The sequence below is a fragment of the Leptopilina heterotoma genome, unplaced genomic scaffold (assembly GCF_015476425.1).
Source record: "Leptopilina heterotoma isolate Lh14 unplaced genomic scaffold, ASM1547642v1 Lhet_238, whole genome shotgun sequence".
Lineage (NCBI taxonomy): Eukaryota > Metazoa > Arthropoda > Insecta > Hymenoptera > Figitidae > Leptopilina > Leptopilina heterotoma.
The window spans coordinates 883,683-910,280 of record NW_025110954.1 but is presented as its reverse complement, the minus strand read 5'-3'; the positions used below and the strand labels follow the sequence as shown (position 1 = coordinate 910,280).

General features: G+C 23.4%; 2 protein-coding genes across 5 annotated transcripts in view; both read right to left on the bottom strand.

The window, feature by feature from the left end:
- LOC122502793 (runt-related transcription factor 1-like) overlaps positions 1–26,598 on the bottom strand; it is a 56,517-nt gene that overhangs the window by 17,382 nt on the left and 12,537 nt on the right. For 3 of the 4 annotated variants that reach the window (XM_043613028.1, XM_043613029.1, XM_043613031.1), the window contains exons 4-6: positions 10,460–10,573; positions 8,392–8,616; positions 8,105–8,255 (exon numbers count right to left, since the gene is read on the bottom strand). In XM_043613028.1, the coding sequence (XP_043468963.1) occupies positions 8,128–8,255; positions 8,392–8,616; positions 10,460–10,573 (467 nt within the window). In that variant the 3' untranslated portion in view covers positions 8,105–8,127. Of the gene's footprint in view, positions 1–8,104; positions 8,256–8,391; positions 8,617–10,459; positions 10,574–26,598 lie in introns of those variants that run through there. The other variant, XM_043613032.1, reaches the window with a different exon arrangement.
- LOC122502794 (replication protein A 70 kDa DNA-binding subunit-like) lies at positions 247–4,110 on the bottom strand. The gene is made up of 6 exons (XM_043613033.1): positions 3,974–4,110; positions 2,586–2,736; positions 2,290–2,494; positions 2,089–2,198; positions 1,853–2,000; positions 247–464 (listed from the first exon to the last, which is right to left on the bottom strand). Exons 1-6 carry the CDS (start codon positions 4,087–4,089, stop codon positions 313–315), a joined length of 882 nt encoding a protein of 293 aa, XP_043468968.1. The 5' UTR covers positions 4,090–4,110; the 3' UTR covers positions 247–312.

Sequence of the window (26,598 nt, the reverse complement as noted above, 5' to 3'; positions counted from 1 at the left end):
ACTGTTATAATCGAATTAATTATAATAAATCAATGATATAAAATGACAATTATTAATGATTGTTTATTACTTTTATTTAATACTATGTGAAAAATTGTAATTGAAAAGAATTTTAATTAGATGAATAAAATAAAATTAATTAATAAAATTAATGTAATTTATAAAACATATCGAAAAAAATTATTGATTGTAATAAAAACATTTAAATTTAATTTAATATTATAAAAAGAATAATTACTTTTTCTCCTTCTAAATGCAGCATGTTGATAATTCTGAAAATGACCTTTATATCGCTTTGAATTGTAGAAATTTTTAAATAGGTCTGTAAATAGCAGACGATTGAGATTGTCTATGTTCTTCATTATGTCTCACATTTTTTGAATGCTTCGTATTTCTTTCATTCTCATCATGCTTAGAAGAATGATCTTCTGTCTTGTCATTATTATTATTTGCTTCTTCTTCCCCTATAATATTAATTAAAATTAATTAATCATATTATTATAAGTGGCATTAATTAGTTTTAAAACGTTTCAAAAATAGTAATGTGTCTAACGAACTAAGAATTTGTAAATAACCTGAAATAAACCGGAAATTTGGTACAATCACGCAAAACGGAGTAAATATAAGGAATTTTCATTAAAAGAATATGTTTTAAATTTTTTTACATAAATTTCATTCGTTACAATTAAAAGCTTAGTATATTATTTTTTAAACTATTTTTTAAAAATTATTAAACGATAATTTTTACTACTTTTCTCCATGTAATTTTATAAAAAGGAATTAATAAATTTCTATGATAGAAAAAGCAACAATTTTTTTTTTCAAATATACTAATAACGTCAATACACGTGATATTAAAATTATAAGTGAAATTTTGTTATTTTATGTCCTTTTTTTACAAAAACTTATTAAATTGTCAACTAAATAGACACAGTGAATATGTCTTTTTAACAAAATTAAAAAATATAATCTATTGTAATTATCAATTATAATAAAAAAAAAGTTAAAGAATAAGGATATTTAAATTAATTTAAATTAATGCAATGTATTTAAAAATTGATATATTTATAAATTAAAAATAATATTAAAATATAATTTATTTAATTTTAAAAGTTTAAAGTTTCAATAATTATAATTTAGAATTAAAATATTAGTAATTTAAAAATTCTAGATAATTTATAATTGACAAAAATATCATTATATTAAAAAAATAGATAAATTAAATATAATAATTAAGAATGTCATATAATTATCTTTAACTTAAATAACTTAAATAACTTGAATAAACAGTTAATTAAATAAATGTAAATGAAACAGTTAATTTATAAATTAAATTCCATTTAATAATTAGTAAAATATTACAAATTTATAGTGTATATACGTTAATTACAATAAATTGGATACTTATCGCTATTTACTTATAAATCAATAGAATTCCTTTCTATTATATAATTTATTAATTTTTTTGAATTGAAAATTTTTTGTTAACAAATAATAGAAATCTACATTTCTTTTTATTTTATTTCTTAAACAGTAACATTTGCAGTTACACTGCTCTCTAAATATGATTTAATTGCTTTCAAACCATATTTGTTAACGAAATATATCTATATAAAAAACAATTAACATCAAACTGTCACAGTTATGACTTTTTCAAAAAGAAAATATGTATTATATAATAATTTATTTCTTTTATATATCGTAGGAGCTATTTCTATTTTTTTTATTCCAAAACGCGTAGGAATAACTCAAAATATAATTTTCTTTGAAATTATAATAAAGAAAAATCGATTAATCTACAATGAAATGGTTCTAAGGAACTAAGAAATTGTAATTTAATCATTTTCAGAACCTTCATTAAGTGTTATAATTGATGAATTTATTATAGAAATGTAGGCAATGTTATTGTAAAATAGGACCTTTCCGCCTTTAATAATAATGTCATCATCAACATTCATCGAAAAATTTTGTGCATTCTCACGCCATAATGCAAAATCAATCTGAAAATAAAAATGTTTTTAAATTTATTTAAAATAAAATTATGCAAACAAATTATATTTAAATTACATATACTGAATTCAATCTTACTTTTTCGTTTAACTCGTCGACTATTGTTACAGATCTTTTTACGAATTTTGTTCCAGTTTTAAGAACAATTTCTTCAATTTCATTTATGTGAAAGATTTTCGCTTTTAGATCTGCAAATTTAATTGTTATTAATTGTTATTACTTTTATTTATTACATATATATTTTATTTTGTATGTTTTATTCCATTATGTACTTCTTACCTGTAAATGTTCCTGTTTCCATTAATTTAATTTCCTCGATGGTTTTAAAAGTATACATGTTGTCAGGAAGGAAAATATCATTTTCATCATTTTCTTTGATCGACGAATCAGTTTTCATTTGGATTTCAATTCTATTATTGAATACATTAAATTTTGGATGAGGTGTTGATACATAGAATTTTGACAAAATGTACTGCTTACCGATCTATTATTAAAAAAAGAAGTTTATTTTAACAAAAAAAAAATTTAATATCATAATATTTTGAGTTCATAATATTAAAAAACAACCAAATTACCTGCACAATTTCAAAAAATTTATCAACCGCATCGTCAAAGAAAGTACATCGAAATTGACTTGAAGAATCTATTAAATCGATAGAAAATAATTTTCCACTTTTATACGACTTAATGTTTGATTTATTCACAATTTTGCAACGAATAACCCATCTATAAACCAAAAAAATGTTTTAAAACAAAAAAATTAAATAATAATAAAAATTATAGTGCATTATATTAATTATGCATTAAGTAATGTATTATTTAATTAAATATATTTAAAAACCGAAAAAATTTGAAAAACACCAATCTTCTATGTTTCTAATGATTAAAGATAATGATTTATTACTTTTTAAATTAATTTTTGGAAGTTAATATTATTTTTGTAAGTTAATATTATTTTTGTTTAATAACAATTTTTGAAAGTAACAAAATAATTCTATTATGCAAATAAAAATTAGGCAACTTAGTTTATTGCTGATTAAACAGTAAGGGTATTTAAACCATTATCATGTAACAAAATTAGATAATATACTTTGCACAAATCTTACATTTTCTAATATTTTAAAAATTAAAAAAATAATAAATTTTTATTTAAAAAGCTATAATTTATTAAAAACATATTAATAATAATTGAAGGGTGCACTAAAACAATGAATTATCCGCCAATTTTTCGTAGATTATATTTGCACCAAATTTAAAGTCAGAAGTCTTTTTTTGTAAAATAAATGGTTAAATATGTAAGAAATTCTTATTTAGTTAAAGTTTGTGATCATTATAAAAAATTTTTTGTGATTAATAAACTGATTTTAATTAAGGGAATTTAAACCATTATGACGTCACATATTTAGAACAAATGCTTTGAACAAACTGTGACGTCATAATTGTTCCAATGCCCTTAAATTGTTGTTAAAATTTCAATTATTTTCAAAAGTTTTCTAAAATTCAATAATTTTCAATATCTACTATTTCAATAAAATTTTCCAAAAGAATTCCATTATTAAAAAAAAATTGAATGAAATTCTTCGCAAACATTCAATTATTTTCATAAATAATAAAAATTTTTACAGGAATTCAATTATTTACAAATTTCTTTTATAAATTTCTTCGCAATGTATTATTTAATTAAATATGTGACGCTCCACGAGAAAAGGGACCTTATGACAAGAGTAAATAAGGTCCCTTTTCTCGTGGAGCGTCACATATATTTAAAAACAGAAAAAAATTTGAAAAACACTATAATCTTCGATTTTTATAATTGAAAATAATGATTTATTATTTTTTTATTTAATTTTTTAAAATTAATATTATTTTTGTTTAATAACAATTTTTGAAAGTAACAAAATAATTATATTATAATATTTTAAAAACACAAGTAATAATTAAATTTTAAAATTAAAAAACTTACTCTGACATAATTTTTTGTATATCCTCGAAACTACTAACTTTTATTTTTTGTTCTTCATTTAAATCTTTAATTAAACTATTCTCTCCAGATTCTAACTTTCGTTTATTGCGTCCCATGATGTGTGTCTACTGTTTCAATTTCCAATCGATAATAAAGTTTATGCTTCATTCAAAATATTTTTTTTCGTATATACGAATGAATTAGGGGAATTCTTGTATTATAGAATTATTATTATTATTGTATACTGTACCTATTTAAACTTCGATGAAAATATAATAATATATTTAAAATTTATTATCTTTTATTATGAGTTGAATCTATATTTAAGAAAATAACAAAAAATCTCGTAGAAGAATCATTAACGACATGTATATTTAATTTTTAAATAATTATTTATACAATTTAACATTTATAAAATCAAGTTCATTCATGTGAATTGAAAGAATAAAATGTTATTATATAATAATATGTTTCTAAAAATAAATATTTAGGTAAAATGTGAATTTTTCTACTTTAATTGTAATTTAGGTAATTTATAAATTATAATACAAAATATATCATTTATAGACATCAAACAATTCGTTTTGATGCAAAGAATAAATTTTTTATTCGTTTTCAAAAAAATAATAATAAAAAATAATTACACTGTAAAAAAAGGGAGTTAAATTTTAACTCCCCCGGGGGGTCTATAAAAGTCGCACCCATTGGGGAGTTAATGCCAGGGGAGTTAAATAAAGAGAGTTAAAATTTAACACCCAAAACCTAACTTCCCATGGAAAAAATAACTCGCGCGGGTGTTGAATGAAGGGAGTTAGAAATTAACTCTCTTTTGGAGTTGATTTTTAACTCGAAAAATTTCACTCCCAACTCCCGAGTCCGTTAACTCCCTAAATTTTTTACAGTGTATAAAAAAGAAAATGATTTTTAAAAAAAGTGCAAATTTAAAAAAAAAAATTTTTTATTGAGATTAATTCTATAAATTCAAATGCAATGTACAGTTAATATATACCAATTTTTCTTTTCAAGATTTTTTAAATTCTATCAATTCATTTTGAGATATTATTATGATAAATATATCTAGCAATATTTAAATAAATTCGTTGAAACGAATTATCGTGTTCACAAAACAAGAACTAATAAATTTACCTCATTTAAAGAAAAAATTTTTTCAATCTATTACACTAACAAAACTGTTTTTACATATTTTAAATAGACTGTATTGCTATAATCAATTTCAAAAACTAATTTAAATAATAGAAGAATATATCTTATAATTTTCATACTTTTTATTGATAATAATAATACATAATAATAATAATAAAAATAATAATAATAACAAAATACAAATACAGAAAAAATAATAATATGTTAATATAAATAAAATAATAAAATACGAATACTGACGTTAAAATGCAAATAAATAATTAAAATAATAAAAAAATAATGGAAAATAATAATGGAATTTTTTCATAAATATTAAAATTTTTACAAGGATTCAATTATTTTTATAAATAATAAAATTCTTTTTAGGAATTCAATTATTTTTATAAGTAATTACAATTTTAATCGAATTCCTCAAAAAATGTAAATATTCCTGAAAATTTTATTAAAATTCGCCAAAAGAATTCAATTATTTAAAAATTTATTGATATCATTTTTTAGGAGAATTCAATTTTAAGAAACATGCAATTATTCAATAAATTGTATTTTTTGTATTTAAATAATTGGATTCTAGTAGAATTTTCTAATAAAAAATTTAATTGATTTAAAAATGAATTTTAGTAAAATTTTCACATAAAAATTGAATTTTAAAAGCATTATAGGGTGAATCTTTAGAAATAATTCCATTTTAAAAAAGTTTCAAATTAAAATATTTGAAAATCTGAATTTTGCATATTTTTAACTAACAATTCTGTGGAATTAATTTTTTCTAAGAAAGTTTAATTGCGGATTTTTTTATATTATTTAAAGTTTTTATTTTCTAATATATATTTAATTAAAGAATTTACGAATAATTGAATTTTTGTAAAATTGAATTGTAAATAAATGAATTTGAAAATTTCTCAAAGAACTTTTTCAAAAATTATTAAAAATAATTGATTTAATGAAGAATTTTAGTTAAAAATAAATTTTTTATACCGTATTTCTTTGTACAAGTTTGATCTTTACGTTCTACGAGTAACCAATTCGGAAAAAATCGGGACATAGGTTTTTTTTAAATTTGACTGTCCTCTTTTAGAATCTGAAAGAAAATTTCAATTTCTAGTTAATCATAAAAAGTTGTAATTGTTTAAACAAAAAAAAGCTGTTTTTTTGAGTGTTTTTTTCTTTAAAATTAGATTATTTACTCGAATACGGTTGGAAAAAATCCGGAGCATGAAAATATCGCGTCCAAAATGTTGGGACTATCAAATAGGCATTATGCCGAAACAAAATTTTTTTCTAATTTCAAATTGGCGCCTCAAAACAAACAAAACAATAATTTAAACAATTTTTATAAACAATTTTTATAAACAATTTTAAATCTGTGGGCCAAAGTGGTAAAAAAATTTTTTTTTTTCTCAATTCTTATTTCTTTTTGCAGTAAAAATTAATATTAAAAGTTAATAACTTAATTCAAACTTTTTTACAATGTTTAAGAATGTTATAAACAATTTTTATAAACAATTTGCAAAACATGAAATAGAATCTTAGAGAAAAATTATTTTTTGATTGTATGAAGCTCTCTTGTAATCAAAATGTTGCTGAAGGTTTAAATTTTCATTTCATATTATTTAACAACATTTAAAAATGTTATAAGCAATTTTTATAAACAATTTTTATAAAAAAAGATTTTCAGAGTGGAAAAAAATTTGCTTTTCTACCGCACAAGTAGAATTTCTAATGACTTTTGTCATTAGAAAGAAAACTAAAGTATCTACTGCTTACAAAAAATTTGTGAACAATGTATATAATCCAAATCTTTGTTAAAGAGATAAACGTTTATTTAATATTATTTAAAATTTTTTTTTAAAATGTTAAAAACAATTTTTATAAACAATTTGAATTTTGAAGGCCAAAGTGGAAACAAAAATTTCTTTTTATCAATTTTTACTTCTTTTTGCAGTAAAAATGAATAATAAAAATTAGTCACTTAATTCTAACTTGTTTACAATATTTAAGAATTTTATAAACAATTTTTATAAACAATTTGCAAATCATGAAATAGAATCCTAGAAAACAATTATTTTTTGATTATATTACGTTCTCTTGCAATCAAAATATTGCTAAAGGTTCAAACTTACATTTAATGTTATTTAATATTATTTAAAAATTTTATAAACAATTTTTATAAACAATTTTAAATTTGAAGGCCAAAGTGGAAACAAAAATTTTCTTTTTATCAATTTTTATTTCTTTTTGCAGTTAAAATGAATAATAAATGTTAATCACTTAATCCTAACTTTTTTACAATGTTTAAGAATTGTTTATAAATTTTGAATAAACGGTTGTCACATCAGTTTTCATATTATAGTTAAAACAGTTTAGTGGTTAGAAAAAATTTATTTCCTATCTGACTGACTCTTTTTAGTAAACTTGTTTATAACATTGACAAAATTTTTTAAATAATTTCAGAATATCTTTTCTTTATCAAAATTGTTTATAACATTGTAAAAAATGGTGAATAGTTACAGATGATGATTTTTATTTTAAATATCTATTCGGATGAAAAACCAAGTAAAAAGTGAAAAAAAATTTTTTCTTCCATCCCTGAACTATTTTTTTATAAAAATTGTTTATAACATTTTTAAATATTGTTACATAACTTTAAATGAATGTTTGAACCTTTAGCAATATTTTGATTGCAAGAGAACGTAATATGTTCAAATTAATTTTGAAGTATTTGTGTAACATTGAATTGTTTGTTTTATAATTTTTAAAAAATTATAATTTCATTATTACAATTTAATATGAAAAGAGAAATTAAAATTAATTAAAATAAAATACTTAAAAAATTAAACTTGAAATTTGTTTAGATTTAATTAATTTATAATAATTTAAAATAAATTTATAATATATTTTATGTGAGTATATTAATAGATTATTAATAAAGGAAATGAAATAATAAAATTTCATATCTTTATAGTTTTCACAAGATAATTATTTATTGATCGTTACATATTTTTCGCTGCTTGCAACATAGATGAAAATAACATTTTTAAATTATTTTCAATCTTTTTGGAATTATTCAAGTTACGGTTGTAACGATGACGTTTCCCTCCTTTCGTCCCTCTGTAATTATCTGAAACATGATCGAAATAATAAAATATAAAAATTTGTATAATATATATATATAGTTCATATATAAAATAAAAATAAAAAGTATTATTAAAGAAGTTGTATAAGAATATTATTATTAGTATAAGAATAATAGTTACTTTTTCTCCATCTAGGTGAAGCATTTTGTTTGTTGTTCTGGTAGTTGTTCCCATAGTTCCGATTTGTTGAGTTATAAAAATATCTCGATTTATAATAGTTATTACTCTTCCTTTTAAAAGGTGGAGTCGAATTAGCATGATCATGATTATGGGTAGATCTGCTTTCGTCATTAGATGTTGACTTATCCCCATCTTTCTTCTCTTTATTTTTGTTTTCTTCTTCTCCTACAATAGTCATAAAAAATTATGAATCATTAAAATTTGAAATCAATATTTGTTAAAGTTATTAAAAATGTCATAATAAAAACTAATAATTTTAAAAAAATGAAAAAAGTTAATTTGGAAAAAATTAACAAATTTAATTATTTAATAATAGTTCTTGGATAATTTACTCTCTACATTTGAATCAGTGAAAATACCACTGAATGAAACAGTACTCAGATATTTGACTGATGAATCAGTAATTTAAGAGCTTTTCACTAATCAGTGCAGTAATTTTTTTCCGTCTTAGTATTACTGAATTAAATCAAAAACGTCAAAACTTATGTTTCTTCATTTTGCGTTGTTTTTAAAAAACTAATAATTTATAATTAATTAATAACATGCACTAATACTGTAATTCGTAAGTTTTTTACTAATTATTAATTTTAGTACTTGTGAGGTAATTATAATTAATTAACAAAATTTAACAAAATTTAATTTAATTTTTATTAACAAAATCTATTATATTCAATTAATTAAAAAAATATTTTGTAAGAATCCACTGATTTAATTTTAGAGAGTATTGTACAATTTTTTAATGTAAAATGAATTTTTATTTTTACTTCTTATAAAAAATGACATTTACTTATAAGAATTTATAGAAATAAATTGTATTAATTTAATATTTTTTAATTTAATAAAAAATTATAAATTAAATTTATTTATTACAAAATTAAATATAACTAATTTTCAAAACTTTGTAAGTACAAAAGAATCTTGTTATATTAAAAAAACTAGTTTAATTAAATATAATAATAAATAATATTTTATAAAAAATAACAATAACTAATTCATTATTTTAAATTTATATAAAGCAAAGAACATTAACAATAAATAAACTTACCCATAGTAAGCGATGTTAACTGACCTATGAAAAAATCCAAACTTTCTTCTTCTACACTCATATTAGTAATGAACATAAATATTATCAATTCTATCATTCTATATAATTACCTATTTAATAATATTGTTTGAATATATTTCTTTTACAAATACAATTAGTTTATATATTATAACGATTTATATAAATTTATCACAAAATTTATCATTAAAATTTAATATTATTAAATTAAATAAATAAAAAATTAATTTAATTAAATTTTAAAACAAATTGTTAATTTAAAAACAATTAATTAAATTAATTTTAAACAAATTTATAATTAATAATTAAAAAAACATTTTTTAAAAATATTTTTAATACTCAACATAAGCAATATAAATAATAATTAAGTAACAATAATTGAATATAATAGATTAATATTAATCGAAAAATTTATATTACTGAAAGTTTTAATACATAAAAACTGAAACAGATTTAAAAAAATAATTTTTAGTAGTAAAAAAGTACACTATGTAAAAAAAGTATATTTTTAACAAAAGATTTTTCATTCGCAATTAAAGTTTTAATTAATTCATTTACTTACACGCAGTTGAAACACAACCTGCTTTACACAGTTGTCGAACAGGATAATAATATTAAGATATTACTTATAAACAGATTAGATTAATTAGAATGTTAAAATCGTTTATTTCTTTATGTAATAAATTTCTGGTAAAGAAATAAATAATTACAAAATTTTTTATTATTATTATACATTATTATTTTAATTATTTATATATATATATATATATATATATATATATACATTAACAATAAATATGCTATTAAATATATAATATATATGAAATATTAAAATATAATGTATAATAATAAATATTTTTGTAAATGGAAATAAATAAGTAAAATGTCTTCCGAGCGAGCGTTAGCGAGCGAGGACAATGACGCTAGTTTTTAATTAAGACTCACTTGTTTTGGATCTAGGTTCTCGGGGACCGTCGACAGTCACTTTTATCGCCTTCGAGAGGGTGGCTATTTGGGGTGGCGTCGTTTGCAGCATGATCGTTAACGTAAAACTCTTTCCTATTTATAAGAAAAATAAGTTCTTTAATGGAAAAAATTCAAAAAATTCTTTAATAAAAATTTACAATATTTATTACAGTTTTCAAGTAAAATTTAATTACCAATCTTTGGTTGCTTATGGAAAACAAAACAGTTATCTAAATTCAAAAATATGTAAACAAAAATATATAAAAAAATATATAAAGAAAAAAAATATTTAAAGAAAAAATATATGAACAAAAAAAACATATAAAGAAAAAAATATATAAAGAAAAAATATATAAACAAAAAAATATATATATATAAACAAAACAATTTATAAATAGAAAATACTTTATAACCAGAAAAGAATAAAAACAGGGTTAGTTATAAACAGAAATAAATATAAATAAAAAATAATTGTAAATTTGACAATTATTATTGAAAAAAAGAAATATTATTGCTTATTTTCAATTTATAATTTATAATTTATAATTTATTATCGATTATTGATTGTTGATTATTTAAAGATAAAAGCAATTATTACTATAATTATAGATAATTACGAAAAAGAGAAATTAATTGAAAAATGTATGCGATGTTTTAAACTGATATACTTAAATAAAATATGCAAATTGAATTCGTCGAATTGTAAATCATAAACCATTAAAGTTAAATAATAAAATACTTGACGCTCATTCTCGAGCAATATTTTTCGAATTCAGTGAATTAAAAGCGATAAAAATGCGGGCTCCAGTGTTTGGTTTCTCGGTTTGAGCGGGCTGCATTATTTAAATTCAATCCAGTCAACCACCGACCTCTCATTTTTTACCCAACTGAAAACCACTTTTTCTTTAAATCAAAGATACTCCCCTCAATAATCTTACGTATCAATTTTTAAATGAAATTTCTTAAAATAGAATTGAAATTTTTCCCCAGGAATTTATTTCAAAATCGATTTTTTCAATTTTTAAACATTTGAAGAAAAAATAAAATCTTTTTTTACTTTTTCTGCTTTTCTTTATTTTTAAAATATAAAATTCTACTTTGTAGCATAAGGAATTAACAAAAAAAAAACATTAAATAATTCTAGAGATTATTATTTAATAAAAAAATAAAAAAATAAAAATATTTCATTGTTTTTTTTAAATAATAAAATAATAGAGATGATTAAAAAAATGTATTTCTATTTAATAAAATAAAAAAATTTACTAGAATAATTCTGTAAGGGATTTTTTTCATCCATTCTAGTGGAAAAATATCTGAGCTGATATTTAAGTAACTGTTCTCGCCAATCAATTTTTCTGGCTCAGAGCCACTGAAAATTTATACATATTATATATTTTTTGTATATATAGTATGTATATGAGGACAAAAATGACTAGTTTTATTTTATGGCGTCGAGACCAGGGTGGTAACGTCCTGGCTTTTTACGGTGAACCACGACATTTAACGGGCTTACCGCCGTCGCCACCCGTAATATTCAACAAAACTGAAGGTTCCAAGAGACGTCGAATATATTTTCCTTTATATTGTGAGAGAAATTTTTGGACTTCATTCAAGAAAATTTTTGCCCCACGATTAAAATAACTTTCACCATATCAACAGACTTTGAGATTTAAATATTTTCCTTTTTTTAAATGATAAACATTTTTAAAAATCGTCTTTTAAATTTTTCTTTTTACTCCATATTTACTAGCAGTAGATTTTTTTTCTCCAAATAACTGAGAAAAATTTCTTTATAAAATTTTCGTCAGTCATTTTTTAGTTTACTAGAAATTTTAAGGAGGAACTTTTTCACATTTTTCGGACTAAAATTTACTTTTACTTCTTTTTTTTTTTTACTTAATGAATTTTTATTGATTTTTCTGTCAAAAATCTAGTTATACTACTACGTTTCTATGTATTTTCCAAGAAGAGGTGTTTTTCAATTTTGTCTGACTATTATTTACTTGTACTACTAGTTTATCGATAAGTATTTTTAAATCGTCGCTTAAATTTTTTTAATGGAACTTAAGAATAGATTTTTTCCATAAATAATTCCTTTTTGCATAATAGTCTAAACAATCTTGTAAATGTAAAGTAGAAAACGAAGAATATTCTTCTTTTATAGAGGAAATAAATTATTAAAAAAATTATTAATATTATTTCTATGAATACCATTATTATTAGTAGAACTATAATTAATATCATTGATATTATAATTAATAATAATATTATTAATAGTGGTACTAATAATACTTGAATTAATAAAAATTATATTATTATTTGTTCTACTACAAGTATTAATAATTTATTTTTCACCTCGATTAAAAAATGTTTTTTCACTTCGATTAAAAAATATTTTTTCTCTTCGATAAAAAAAAAATTTTTTTATGAGACATGAATGAAGTCTTACAAAAGTTTAACGATACTAATGAGGCTGAAGTTTATTGCCGTCGAGGTGTCAAGATTGAGGGGGACAAAACACTGGCAACTTGAATTGGGGAATGGCTGTAGGCATTTTCGGGGCTGTTTATGAGGCATTATGTGTAACACGCTGGAAGAACGATTCACCCCTGCTTGTCTCGAGGTATATCATTCACAACAACCTACATCTCGTGAAATTACAATTCACAAATGTATCCTGATTCACGAATTAAACGCAAGTGCCAATAAAGTGATATTGTAAACCCCTTTTTCTTATATCAAAAATACGTCGGTGTTAAGAAACAATTTATTGTTTCAAATATTTCGTCTGACTAAAACTGTATTTTACTACTTTCAACAGAAAAAATTTATAACTACCTGTATAGTACTAATAACAACTATTGATATAACTATTTAAGCACAAACTGTAATGAAAATTCTGTCTGACCAAAACTTCCTTTTTCTACTAATATTAAATTAAAGAAACTTTAGAGACATTTTGCAAAATAGTTTTAATTCAGACTTAGAGTGACTACTGATACTTAAATTAGTTAAAATTTACGTCTCAGTAAAACTTGATTTTACTACTTTTACTATAATTACATAATTTTTTCTTTGTCTGACTAAAAAATACTTCTACTACTGCAACAAACAAATATAAAATATTGTTTTGTACTTGTCTGACTAATATCAACTTGTACTACTGCCGATTAAGTTACAATGCTTTATGTCTGAATGAGAATTCATTTTACTTTAATTCACAAAAAAAGATTTATTTGCCTGACTAAAACCTACTTTTAGTACTGAAAACACATTTTTAAGGTTTTTTTTTTGCTTTTTTTAAATTTAATTTATATTTACTACTGTCATCGAAATAAGAATTCGTTTCTTGGTTAGTTTGACAGAAACTATTTTTGCTATTGACACTAAAAATATTAAATAACCAAATTCTGTTAATTTTGTCTGGTAGGACGTAAATTTTACTACTTAACATTATTAATATTAAAAAAAAAATAAAAATCGCCTTGTGTATGCCGAAAATTCATTTCTTCTACTTCTTCGAAAATAACATCAATTTTAATAAAAATTATTTTTTTTATTCAATTGTTATCGTATTATTAAAAAATTATTTTCTTTATTCAATTGTTATCGTATTATTAACAAATTATTTTCTTCATTCAATTGTTATCGTATTATTAAAAAAACATTTTTATAATCAAACTACTCAGACGTTAAAGGTTTGATTTTTAATAAAAAAAAAACATTTTTATATGTCTCTGGCTTGACTCAAATTTTACTAGTTACAACAAAATTTTACAAATTTAATTTTTCTATTTTCTGAAATTGGAAATATTTTTGAATTAAAATATTTTATCTAACAAATCCTAATAATTTTACAAATTTCATTTTTCTATTTCCTAAAATTAGAAATATTTTGAAATTAAAATATTTTTTCTGATAAGTAAAACCTAATAATTTTACAAATTTCGTATTTCTATTTTCTGAAATTAGAAATATTTTTAAACTAAAATTTATTGTCTGACAAAACTTAGCAATTTTACAAATTTAGTTTTTCTATTTTCTGAAATTAGGAATATTTTTAAATAAAAATATTTTTTCTGCCAAAATCTTATAATTTTACAAATTTAGTTTTCTATTTTCTGAAATAAGAAATATTTTTAAATAAAAATATTTTGTCCAAAAAAACCTAATAATTTCCACGTTTAGAAAATAATGCAATGAGAAAAATAGAAAATAAAACAAAATAAAAATAATATCGAAAAAAATAGGAAAAACAGATAAAATAAAAAAAACAATTTCAGGTCAAGATAAGACCTATTTTTTAAATTGTAAAGAAACTGTAATTATTCATCGCGATGAAAAAGTCAATTTCGATCGTAACAACAAGAATGAATTGTTTTTATGACTTTATGTACATGTGAGATCGACAGGTCACTGTAGAAACAGTTTTCCGACATTGTGAGAAGTGAGAAGTGAGAGTCGGTTAAAAAGGAGAGAGAGCGAGAGAAAGAGAGGGATTTTGCAATGGCTATATGAAAGATATGAAAACGTCGACGTACGCCCCCAAGTTTACTCAGGGATCATTCAGTGTTAAAAACTCCCTTGTTTGCTGGCAAAAGCGAGCATAAGGGTAAAACTCGGATCGTTATTTCAGAGTGTTTGTAGTGTTTTAAGATTCTGACGTTTTGACTACTCAAATCGTTGTAGTATGAAGTCAGGTACACAACGTATCGCGTGTCAAGTTATACGATAAAGCGAAACGAATTTTTTTTTTCCTCTTCTTTATACGACAAGTATTAAAAAGATTTTTTTTTTCAAATCAAAATCAATTTCTCAATATCCTTTAATATACTGAATTTAATTCGTTCCATACTTTTTTAATTTATTAAAATAATTTTTCTAGTAATTATTATAAGAAATATAAGTTATGTTCTGTCTGACTAAAACTTGATTTTACTACTGAAACTAGCAGACAGATTTAATAATTAAAAATTAATTTTTAAGGGGAGGGGGTGATTTGACATCTACTTGTCCTTTGTTTTGTAAATCGAAATCGGGATTAAATATAAAATTCTTTATCGCAACATAAATTGAAAAAGAAAGAAAAATCCCCCTTTTTTTCCATTATTTATTTAACGAAGTTCGTATTTTTGTTTTCATTATAACGAATAGTCGTTTTTCTGTAATGAGAGAAGCGGAATTAACATATGTAGAAAAGAATGAATTTGTACGAGGGAAAAAATAATGTTTAATCGGTAGAAAAGCTCGGGACAGTTCAGTCATCCGATTCAGAGTTTTCTATCCACCTTTTTCTAAACCCCCTACCCTCCATTCACCCTTATTCCTCACTTAGGGGAGATTTTTTAATTTTTAATTGGAAAAAAAGATTGCGCTCAACGTTCCATATTCATTGCTATCAACTGATGTGTCTTCTACCTTTTGGATTTGATCGTTTTCGAAGGCGTACGTATACACATAACGTTTCAATAATTATATTTTACCTAAAAACAATTTAATATTTTTTCTCTGACAAAGGAGAAATACTTAAATAATTGAAAAAAAAAATTTTTAAATAAAAAAATATTTTTATAATAAAACGAGAAAAAATTGTTAAATATTAAAAAAAAGGAATAAAAGAATAATTTTAAAATTAAATAGTTTTCTTAATTAAAATTGATATAGGATTTTTTTTTCATCAAAAAACTAGAAGTTTCTGATGAATATTCGAAAAGGGATGTCGACCCTACTCAAAGTAGACGAAACGTTAGGAGACTTTTATTAAATCATTTCCACACGAGCTCAAAAAGTTGTACTTGAATCGTGTCTAGAGAAAAATAAGAAGAAGATGAACAAGTCGGAGACAGGAGGAAAGTCGCGGAAGGACGCGGTTGGAGAACTGCCAGGATGAGGCGGCTTAATCTTCACCGAACCGGAAGTGTCTGGCGAAAGCATCCAATCTGTCTATCGACGAAATGAAAAACGAGATTAATAAGCTCCGGCAAAGTTGGAAGCTGCAAAATCAATTTCGTTAAAGGAGCAAAGAAGAGAAACAGAGAAAGAGAATGTGAGGATGAGGCACTACAAGAAATAAATATTTTACCCAAGATCGCCAATTTGACGCAAGAACGAAGATTTTCCGGAGAAAAAGAAAAAAAATCTTTATAATTAAATAGAATATTTTAATTAAATATTATTTTAAATAGCAATTTAACTTTATGTCTGAGTTCATTTTTTTAACTACTTTTAATAGGAGTACAAAAATTTATTTGACTGACTGAACCCTACTTCTACTACTAAAAATAAATTTTTAAGGTAAAGTTCTTTTAATACTATAATTAACACGCAAACAAATTTATTTGTCGGACTAAACTCTACTTGTACTACTAAAAATACATTTAGAATTTTTTTTCACTTTTGTCTGATGAATGCCTATATTTACTACTGATTCTTAAGTTATTTATTATTTTGTGTCTGAATGTAACTTTTTTTTACCGTAATTAACAAAAAAAAAAATTATTTGTCTGATTAAAACCTACTGCTACTATTGGAAACTGAATTACAAAAATTTATTTATTTGTCTGGCTAAAACCGTAGGCGGTCACTTTTTAAGAAAAATATTTTCTGATCCTTTTTGTCTAAAAAAAGTGATTTCAAATCAAATTTGTTTTTTAAATAAGTTTTTTTAAACAAGTTTTGATTTCTATTAAAAGTTTTTCCAAAAAGTTATAGGTATAATTTCTAATATTTATATAATATTTTATTTATTTAATTCACAATTTTTTAACAAAATTATGATCTTCTTTGAAAAAAAAAAAAATTTGCATAATTTTTATTCAAAAATTTCCAAAATTAATATATTTATAAAATGTTTTTTTTAGAAAATTTTAAATATCTTTTGGACAAAAATCCCTTTAATTTTTATTTGTTAATTACGATTTTTAACTAGATTATTTTCAAATTTTGTTCAAAAATCTGCATAATTTATATTTTTTATTATAATTTTTTAACGAAATCTTAAGTATTTTTTTTTAATGAATTAAAAAATTTTTGTGAATTTTATTTTTCAGTCATATATACCTACTGATCGTCATTGCAAAAATTTAATATTGTGAGAAAAACATTTTTTTTTAAATTACCATATAAACAATAGATATTTTTAGAAAATAAGTTTTATTAGAAGGAAGAACTTAGAAAATCAACTTCTGTAGAAAAAAGTTTTTGAAAAATTCACCTTTGTTAGAAAAAATTTTTTTAGAAAATATGAAATTAGAAAATTTGTTTCAGAAAAACTGTTCCCCAAACAACTAAAACAGACTTCTACTACTGACAACAAATTTATAGTTTCTTAGGTTTTTAATATTTTGTATCTGAATGCAACTTCCTTTACTATAATTTTTAAAAAAATTGTTCGTCTGACTAAACCCTACTTCTACTACTGATAACCCAATTATAAGGTTTTTTCAAATTTTGTCCGACTAATGCTTATTTTTACTTTTGCTTTATGTCTGACAAAAATTGACATAAAATAATAAATAATGCAATAAATAATAAATAATAAATAAATAAATAAATAAATAAATAAATAAATAAATAAATAAATAAATAAATAATAAAATAAATAAATAATAAATAATACAATTATACTCCTTTTTCTAAAAACTCAAAATAAACCCTTCGAAATCATGGTTTCTAATAAAAATTCTTTTTTACTATTTAAGTAAAACTGATTAAAGGAATATTTTATTCATTATTTTAAAAAAATACTTCCAAATATCTAATAAAAGAATAAAAAGAAATAAAAATCCTATTCTAAAAACAATAAATAATGATTTAATGAAAAATTGAATTGCGCATTAAAAGACAAAAAAAAGAGAAGAAGAAGAGGAGGAAAATAAAAATTCTAGAGGATTTAAATCGAAGTTTTAAAAATTTATGACTATAAGAGAAAAAGTTGGAAAATGAATTAGAGGAAGGTGTGTGTATGTAGAAAAGGGGAGGGGAATGGAAGGGGGTTTAAAAAAAAGAAGAAGAAGAAAAAGGGTTGGACCGAGTGGATCAAGGATTGCATGGGGCATCGGTCAGGATCTGGCCTGTCGATATCAATAGCACTGTGTGTATTCCTCTCGGATTCGCGCGCAGCTCTTTCGTTGTTTCTCCCTGGCATTGGAAGCGTCATAAAACACAGGTAACTCCGGTATTTATGCGATACGTTTGCCGTTTTACGCTGGCCCCCCATTCCCCCCATCACCCTCTTCTACAACTCGCCTCTCTTTTTCCAGTTGGCACTCACACACACACATTCGCACATGAAAACTGGCCTGCTTCATGTATCCGTGATTCCTAGCGTCGGAGGTTAACGCTAATCCCTGTCAGGAGCGAAAGGGGTGACGAGTGATATACGCCCCTGCAACGGGGTGATAATATTCCTCTTTCCAGCATCCGAAACCCCCCACCCCCACCCTTTTTCTCTTTTTCACTGCCTCTCTCATTCTATTCGCCGCTTTCTCACTCTCATCCTTGACGTCTCAACTATTTTCCACGGAAAACAAGACGAAGGACTTTTTGGCTCAGATTTCAAGGCCGAGAGGCAGTTTAAACCTCTGTCCTTTCTATTCATTTTTATCGTGACATTTTTTTTTCTGTTAAAGACTTTTTTAATCCGATTTTCAATTTTTATTTTTTGAGCAAGTAGGTTTTATCCTAATTGACATTTTTAATTGAAAAAAATATACTAACTTCGGACTAAAAATTAGTTTTACTACTTGATACTGAAAAATTGTCTGACTAAACGATTCTTTTACTACTTTCACTGTAAAATAAAAGTGAAAATTTCGCTTGTTTGAAAATTGTCTGACTAAACAATTTTTTACCACTGGCAAAGAAAGTAAAAGAAACTTTGCGACAAAAATATTTGTTCCCTCCTTGCGCTAAACCTTGTGCTATTTAGACGAGTTTCGTCTGACAAATACGTTTTTTATTACTAGAAAGAAGAATTTACAAGAATTTGAAACATTCCGTCTGATTAAAACGTAACTTTACTACTGGAACTTACTTGAAAGTGAATTTACAAGTAATGAAACAGATCAGTTTACTTTCACTACTGAAAGTGGATTGAAAAGTATTTTAACAACTTTTTTCTGGCTAAGAATGATTTTACTACTTTCAATTACTTAATTTTAAGTTAATTAATTAAGTTAATTTTAATTTAAGTATTTTTTTACTAGAAAATTTTTTTTCTCTATTCACTGTCTGACCAAAACATATATTTTCTACTTACATCATAGTTACTTGAATTAACACTAAAACTAAAAAATTATATATGAAAGTCTGACTAAAACATACTGTTACTACTTATCTCAAGTTAAGAATATATTCAAATAAATTTTTACTACTTACATTGTTTTACTAGGACAAAAATCAAGTTGTGTTGTCTGTTCAAGACTTTCTTCTACTACTCACAGTTAAAATAATTAATTTTTTTTGGTTCAGTCTGACTATCATACTGTTTCAATACTGCCCATCAAAAATTATAAAAATATTGTAAAATCTGTCTGACTAATAGTCAACTTTACTACTGAAACTGCAATCACAAAAGAGGAAATTTTGCCACACTAAAAGTAAACTTTACTACTAGAACTGAAATAAGAAAAGAAAAAATTCTTTCTGAGTTAAAATTACAAAAAATTAATTGAATTTAATTAAAGAAAGTGAAAATATGAAAATAATAAAAATTGAAAATTAAAATAGTTGTCTGACTAAAAAAGGTTTTACTACTGAGAGAAAAATTACAGAACAAGCTGTCTGACCAAAGTATTATTTCTGTTAATGATAAAATTGTAAGAATTTAAAGAGTTTGTTAGACTGAAGGTCTATTTTACTATTGAAAAACACTAAAAGTTACTTTTGACACAAAAGTCTTTATAATTTAGCCTGTCTGACTAAAAATTCTTTCACTACTGACAGAAAAAAATACAAGAAGGCTATAATTTTTAATATTGGAAATTGGAATGCTATACTTTTCGTAACTAAAATTATAATTATAATAAAAAATGATAAAATTGATAAAATTTTGTAATCAAATCAAAATCAAAAATATAAAAAAAAATTTCTGAAAAAAGAGAAATTTTATTATTAGCAAATTATATAAAAGGTAATTTTCTTTTTTGTCTGACAAAAGTCTACTTGGTACTAGACTTTAAATACACAGAGGGCAATAGATCTGATTAAATAAAAATTTACTATAAACTCAAAAATTCCAAAAATCTGTACATTTACAAACTGAAAAATTATTTTTTTTTATTTACATTATGTTATAAGAATTACAAAAATCTCATCCGACTGAAATACATTTTTAGTACTTATAATTATTGAAAAATTTGAAAATATTGAGGTAAAAAAGAATTTTAAACTTTATTAGTGACTAAAACATTTTTTACTACTAGTACTAAAAATTGACTTAATTAAAAATATATTGCCTGATTGAGACAGAATTTTACTACTGAAACAGAATATACAAAAAAATTAACACTTCTGTCTGACTGAATCATACTTTTACTACTTAAAATACAAGGAGTACAAATTAGTTTGCCTTACTATAACACACTTTTACTACTGATAGCAAAAAAATTTTGAAAACTCTCCACATTGCAATTGAATTACTGTCTGATTAATACTAACTTATACTACTAATAGTTACTTGTACTACTGATATTTACTTGTACTACTATTATAATAATTACTAATACTACAAAAAGAAAAATTAAAATTTTTACAATGTCTTCATTAAAACTTAAATTTACCAAATACTGAAGAAAAATATCAACAATTGTCTGACCAAACATTGTTTACTCTCATTTTTTCATAAACAAAATTACATGAAAACAAAATCGTTGTTTCAGATTAAAATTTTCTTTTACTATTTACTTATAAAAAATTTTCCATAAATTATTTTTCTCTTTTATTTCAATTGAAGGTAACTGTTATTGTTCACTGAATATTATTTTAAAAACTGGTTTCAAATATGCAATCACCTGCTTAGCATAGATAATAAATATTTATCAAAGCTACTTCTTAAACGGTTCTCTTAACTTGCAATTAAGCGCGCGAATGTATGATAAGAAACATATTTTCAAGTGAAGTGAGGTATATAAACAGAAACAAATAGCTCTTTTCTTCAAAAAATATATTTAGAAACAAGAAACGAATCGAAAGTTACACACAGAGAAAAATATCTCGACAAATCAAAAAAATGAAAGTGTATCCATTAATTTTTGTGACAATACTTTTGCTTGTCTGTTGGATTGGTATGGGAGAAGCGGAAGGTAAATAAAAAAATGTTTTAATTTTTACAAAATAAAAAATATTTTCATTGAATTATAATAAAAATTCAACTGTGCTGCAATTGTTTTATAGATCAAGGCATGAGATGCCATGGCAGTATTGGCGTTTCTTCTGTTAATTTAGTTACTCTATTTACATCAATAATATTCACTTTAATTTTATTTACCTAACATTTGTAAAAATTGAGAACAAAAATTATTATTAATTATTAAATAAATAAAATTATAAAATAATGTGATTAAATTAGAAAATTAAACAATAAAATTTTCATCGAAACGTCGAGATTCAATAAACAATTATTTGAAAATTTGCATCTTTTGGATTATTTTGACAAAAATCTTTTCCAAATGATTAAATTAAAAATCCAAAAACTTTTTGTTTTAAAATTATAAACATAAAATGTTAAATTATAGAATTAAACAAATTTTTAAAAATTTTTAAATTTTAATTAAAATTAGAAAATTGTACTTAATGTAGTTTTACAAATTTAATAAATTTGTTTAAAGAAAGGATTTTTATTTTTTCCCTATTTTCAGCTATTTTGATTTAAAAATATTTTTTCGTATAAAAAATACAATTTTTACTCCTGGGGGTAATAATTTCACTTGCCAGGCAACAGAATTCGCACGATTAGACGTAACGATTTTAATATCTTTGAAATCACAACCGCACCTGTTGCTCTAATATTTTTTTTTCTCAACCTTCCTTGCTGGTGTTGATAAGAAAAAGTGACATTTTACTCATAAAAACCCAAATACAAATTTATTGTTTTAATATACTGTCAAAAAAAAGATAAAAACAATTCTTTTTTCGCAACAAAATTTTTTTCCCCTCAGCAAAAATTATTATTATTATAAATTCTCTAAACATTGAAAAAATGATTCATGAGAAAAGAAATAAAATCTTGATATTTTATATTATTCGACTTGAACTTTATTTTACATTAAATTCTACAGGTATTATAAAATAATACCAACTATATCTGTTCCATTTCTCCTGAAATATATGTTCTTCTTGACAATCTAGAAGCAGATTGTTGCGTACGAGTGGTAGTTAGAGGCTGCCCATAATGCAGTAATGAGGGCTTACTGCCATGGAAACCAAAGCCGCTTACAACCAACCACTCTCTACCGTTTCTATCCCACCCCCTAAAAACCCCCCTCTCATCAATCCATCTACCAAAAACCATCCACTATATTTGCCTTCAATACCACCCTCATCCGACTCTTTCGCTAAAAATTGTTCCGGATTATATTCACAAAATCTCACCGTTCAACAAAAATTTTAACATATATTTTATTGGCCTCGAAAATACCCCTTTTTTTGGAAAATAAATTTATTCCAATAATTTTTTTTCCTGAATTTTAATTTTTTACTGATAATAATTATTTTTGTAACTAAAATTTTTTCTGATTTTTAAAATAAAAATTTACTGTCACAGTAAAATATTTTTTTAATAGTTTTAATTTTAACTTTTTTCTGTTATTCTGTCTGACTGAAACGTACTTTTACTACTAGTAAAAATTTTACAAGCGTTTACAAATTCTGATTAATCATGCAGTACTAATATTTAAATTTTTTAATAAATATAATATTTTTTTTTATTGGAAAAAAATGTTCAACTTATGTCTGACTGAAACATGCTTTTACTACTGGTACTAAAATTGACAGAATTAAAAATATTTAATCTGACTGAGACATAATTTTACTATTGAAACAGAAAATTTAAAAAAATTTACAGTTATGTCTGACTAAATCGTACTTTTACTACTGCCACTAAAGTATGAACAACTGAGACAGTCACGTTTGACGAAAAAACTTTTACTACTGAAACAAAAATTTTAAAATTCTGTACTAAAAAGAAATTTTTAACTCGATGATCCAAAATGAAAATTTCTTTTTCGACTTATATTAGAGTTATGAAAATTAAAAAAATTTACAAAATTCTCCTGTCTGACGAAAACGTTCTTTTACTACTGGTTACAAAGTTTTTATACAATCGAAGCAATACTGTCCGACTAAAACGTACTTTTACTACTAGTTCCAAAGTACATATATAAAATCGAAATAGTCTCTTGTCTGACAAAAAATTTCTATACTACTGCCAATAATTTAAAAACTATATTCAATCCCAAATTTCAATCTCTGTAAATTAGATTAAAAGAAGTGGTTTAAAAAATTTAGTCCCTTATATTGTAATTTTGAAAAATAGTTGAAAATTAATTATTTACAGTGACAATGAGATGAAAGAAACTAAGGGAATTTAAATACAATTTAATGGATGATTGTCTTGTTTCTTTTCTCTCTTTCTCTCTCAAAAAAAGCATCATGATAAATCCCTTTAATCTGGCTAAGTAGATACCAGTGCCAAGCACAATACATTCGTTTCATCGTTCTTTCTTCACTGACTTTTTCTGTAAAATTAAGTTCCGTCTGCAAGTAAATTTTTCACGTTCTCTTTTTATTGCTAATTTTTGTCCTGTCTTTTAGGAAATTTTAATTTAAAGGGCAACAATATTTTACACGAAAAACAAACTCCAAATTTCGAATTGAATGTTAAATTGATTAACAATTTCAGAAAATATTTATTTTAATTTTTATTTACCTTATTCGAAGATAACTGAATCTTAAAAAATTATGATAAAAAAATTCTAAGAATTAAGTAGTTTTTAAAAATATTTTAATATAATTTTTCAAAAACAATTGAATTTCTTAAAATCGTTTTTGTATTATTAAAAAAAAATAATTAATTATTGGATGAATTTTAATTAAATCTTTTAAATAAGATTTTTTTTCCCCAAAATGTTAAAAATAATCCTTAAATGTTATTATTTTTTTTATATCTATTTGAATTTTCGGAAATATGTAATAATTGAAAACACTGAAAATACTAAATTTTAAGAAAATCAAAAGCTAATTTTCATTAGTTTTTATTTTTAAATCCTTGTTTAAAGATTTTTCATTAAAATTTTAGGTAATTCGATTATTTTAATAATTTGCAATTAAAATTCTTCAAAAGTTGATTTTCAAAAATTCTAACAAAATACTTTTCAAAAAATTAATTATTTTCAATTAAATTGTCCGAGTTTTCAATTATTCAAAATCTTTTGAATTTTATTTCATAATTTAAATAGAAAAATAATTCTAAAATATTTTTTGTTTGTTTATACTTTATAGTTATTTTTTCGCACTATAAACATCGAAATGTACATTTAATACTAAAAAATATGATATTTTGTTGCAATATTTGGAAAAAAGTCGAAAAAGGCGCAATTTTTGAAAATAAGTCGAAAAAAATCTGTTTTCTAAACTTTTATGACAAAAAAAATTTTTTTTTCCTGACATTTCCCTCACTATACTGACAAAAATTTTATTTTACTAAAATTTCCCCAACTTTACTGAGTTTACTGACAAGAAAAAATATTTTTTTTAATAAATGCAATTATTGAATAGATTGAAAAAAAAATCACGAGATGATACTAACAAAGGAGAGATTAAAGTCAACAGTGAGGGATAAAGAAGAAACGATTGCAAAACCTCGCAATTTCCTTTTCCAATTTGCCATAAACAAGTCGACTACCCCATCGTTAACTACTGGGACGTCCGTGACTTCTAGAAACTCGCGGTGCCCCATTCTTGAGAAAAAGAGGGGCGAAAGGGGGTAAAAGGGGGTTCGAACTCAATAGATATTCAGCTCAAGGGTATTTTTCCTCTGCTAGTGAAGAAGAAAAAGGAAGAAAAGAAAACGAGGGTGATGCACAACTTTTGGTCGAATTAAAAGAATTAAAAAAAAATATCGCCTCGTTACTTGCATCTGCCCTTCTTATTATCAAACTTTGCTCTTTTTTTCTTTTCTTAAAAAACTCAGTCAACTCAGTCAAAAACCATCACCAAGGGGAATATATAGGCATTAACCGTTCGTAATGGTTGCGATTATTAGGAGGAATTATTCAGTGGTTCTCGGACCCTTGGTTTTTCTCTCTCAGTACCGCTTATTTCTCATTTCTGATTCTCAGGGCAAGTAAAGAAAGACTGAATTATTGACGATCAAGGGACCCAGGAATTAAAAATCCCAGTGTCCGCCTACGTAAATCTGACGAGTGAATGAGGGGTGAAAAAATAGAGGAAATGTGTGTTGGTGAGAGAGAGAGAGAGAAAGATCGAGCAATGGATATTTGCCGAGTGAATTAAAAATGAGGGAGAATAAGGGCTTGACTCACGATCCCAATGAAGAAACGAGGCCATCAACTAGGGTGCCTACCTTAATGTACCGACGTCTGAATGATTTAAGATCCCCCCCGTGATAACGTCTATACGAGAAAATGCCTCTCGAACTAAAAAAAAAGGAGAGGGTCACATTATTTCCTCATGGAGATTTTTCCTTTTGAATTTTTCTCCAATTTTTTGCAATCGTATGTTTTCCTTGATTTTTTATTTTTTGAATTTTTGATTTCTTTTCCCTTATTTTTTTCCTTTCTTCCTTTTCTCTTCTTATTATTTTTCCATTTCATCTTTTTTTCTTTTCCTATTCTTTCTTTTCTCTTTTTGATTTTCTTTTTCCATTCTTTCATCATTCCTTTCCATTCTGTTTCTTTTTCTATTTTTCTTTTCCTTTTTTTTCTTTTTCTCTTTTCTTTTTTCGTCCTTTTCCCGTTCCTTTTTCTATTTTTCTTTTCCTTTTTCTTTTCTTACTTTTTCTCTTTTCTTTTTTCTCCTCCTTTTCGCCTTTCGGTTATTTTTGTTTTTAGTTTCACGCCTTTTTATCAAAAACTGAACAAACAATTGTTTTTTATTTT

Coding starts and splice junctions, on each gene's coding strand:
- LOC122502794 (XM_043613033.1), bottom strand. CDS start 4,089: ATGGGACGCAATAAACGAAAGTTAGAATCTGGAGAGAATAGTTTAATT. Junction 2,737..3,973: donor ATACAAAAAATTATGTCAGA/GTAAGTTTTTTA, acceptor TTTGGTTTATAG/ATGGGTTATTCGTTGCAAAA. Junction 2,001..2,088: donor TCGACGAGTTAAACGAAAAA/GTAAGATTGAAT, acceptor TTTTATTTTCAG/ATTGATTTTGCATTATGGCG.